General features: G+C 39.3%; 1 protein-coding gene across 1 annotated transcript in view; it reads right to left on the bottom strand.

Annotated features, from left to right (window-relative positions):
- Positions 1-2248, bottom strand: part of ADGRV1 (adhesion G protein-coupled receptor V1) — a 687583-nt gene that overhangs the window by 346050 nt on the left and 339285 nt on the right. Inside the window, exon 82 of the mRNA XM_023730073.1 lies at positions 513-789. Coding sequence (XP_023585841.1) covers positions 513-789 — 277 coding nt within the window. The remainder of the gene's footprint in view (positions 1-512; positions 790-2248) is intronic.

The following is a 2248-nucleotide window of genomic DNA, read 5'->3' as shown; positions in this document are numbered from 1 at the left end:
GATATTCCACCTCCACTTCAGTTACTCAGCAGTCTTCAGCTGACCATTCTCACTTTGACTATAGTTGGCTGACACCATCATGAGTGAGGTATGTAATACGATCTTTTATTAGTGAGGAGCCCTGGTGGCACAGTACTTAAGAGCTATGGCTGCTAACCAAAAGATTAGCAGTTCGAATCCACCAGCCACTCCTTGGAAACTCTATGGGGCAGTTCTACTCTGTCTTAAAGGGTCGCTATGAGTTGGAATCAACTCTACAACAATGGGTTTTTGGGTTTTTATATTAGTGAAAGCTGTGTTTTTGTTTTTGTTTGTTACTTTCCCTACTTTTATATATATTTTACTCAATAAAACATGAAAGAACTACTTTCAACTATTTTTGAAACTAAACACTCTACAAATAGTTCATAAAGATAGAAAATTTTGCATAATTAGTTCACCATGAGTAGTACCAATCTGATCATGCAAATACATTCTGACGAGTGTCTGCTAAGGAAAAATCAGATTCCAACCACATAATTCTTGAAATGACATATTACCTTATTTTTCAGGGCAGGAAGATTGTTTCCAGTTGTAAACCACTGCTGACTGCTATACTCTGTGAACTGGAGTAACTTACATGTACTTTTCCCAGCCATTATTTCTGTATCTGGGACATCCAATAACCTCTCAGGAATTCGAATATAATCGCCTTCCTTTCCTTCAAACTTGTGCCCATTGATTTGCTGAGGATACCAGTAAAGAGCCAGTATTGACAAATACGGACAACTGTCAAGGATGGTTTTGCTTCTAAAACAGAAAAGCAAAAACTCTGCTAAAATGATATGTAATCTGCTCATGTACATCCACTTATATTTGTGAAAACGCACTGAACATATAACAATGACACTATAAACCCAGAAGCAGTCGCAGGGATGTGTTTTCAATTCTTTTATGGTTAAATGTCATAATTTTTGCACAGAACTTTCTGTATCCTCTTGCCTGATCCTCCTTGCAACCAAAAACATGGATTTCTGAAAGCTGTTTCACGGATATCAGATATAAATCTGTGACTATAAAATGTGCTTTCTGTGTTAGCCACATAGCATTGGTCAGACTAGGCTAAGAAAAGGGCATGTCCGCTAAACTGAAACCCCCTGCTTTATTTAAGAATAACATAAACCTTATATATCTAGAGCTATGTTTTCATTAAGTCTACCTCACTCTTTTCTAACTCACCAGAGCTTTGCTAATCTAAACATGTGAGTGGTAAGAGAAACAGCCCTGAACAGTGATCCTTATTCATTAAGAGTTATGTTTTGAAGATCTCCTAGGCACAAGACCTTGTGTTCAGTAAAGTTGCTTCCAAACCTCAGTGTGTTGAAATCATTTAGAAGCTTGTTTAAAAATACGAATTTCTAGATAAATAATAACCCAGACTTAGGAAGTCTTTCCCTGGGAGGGACATGGGGGTCTACAAATCTGTATTTTTAACTAGTTGCACATAAAATCTATGTAACGTGTCTGTGGATCCAGCACATTTGAGAACCATGAGAAGACACAAGGGGGAAAAAAAAAAAAAAAAGCCCTATCTGAAACCTGTCTGAAAAATGTATTATTAGGTAAAGAACTATGCATTAAACATTAAAAGTTACATAAGCCATGATAGATGTAGCGACAAAGATCATGGATCTAAATGATATCTTGTCAATACCCCTCTCCTGGAAAATGGAGCACAGAATTTTAAATGAAAGATTTGGGAAAGGAAAGGGTAAGGGCTAACTTCTTCCTCCTCTAACTATACACCATCTCCAAAAAATCCTTGTCCACAATTTTAACTATCACATTTGCATCAGTGCCTTAAAGTGTCTATCTTTAATCCAGCCATCCATCCAGCATTCTGGGCCCCTGTCCAAGCCTCCTATTAAGACATCTCAATCTGTACAGGCCACAGGCACCTCCACATCAGCCTGTCAAAAGCTCAGCTCTTAGTCTCCCCACCCAGCTTCCCACATTTTCACTGGCGATGCCTAGCCTAAAAGATGTCGCTGCAGACCCCCAAACTAGGCTCCACGTGGGTGATACTAGTAAATCTCAGCCCCATGGTTGCATAACCCCATCTGTGCTCCCCCAGAATCTACTAAGATTTAGACCAGTCATTGCCATCATGGACTCCACTACCTTGGAAAACTGAGATCAACACCACACACATAGTAACTCTAACCACCCTCAACACAAAGGTGCCACCTCCTGGCCCCTCTTGCCGCTA

Source organism: Trichechus manatus, unplaced genomic scaffold, assembly GCF_000243295.1.
Source record: "Trichechus manatus latirostris isolate Lorelei unplaced genomic scaffold, TriManLat1.0 scaffold00032, whole genome shotgun sequence".
Taxonomy (NCBI): Eukaryota; Metazoa; Chordata; class Mammalia; order Sirenia; family Trichechidae; genus Trichechus; species Trichechus manatus.
Note: the sequence above shows the minus strand (reverse complement) of the source record. Positions and strands in the feature narration are given on the sequence as shown.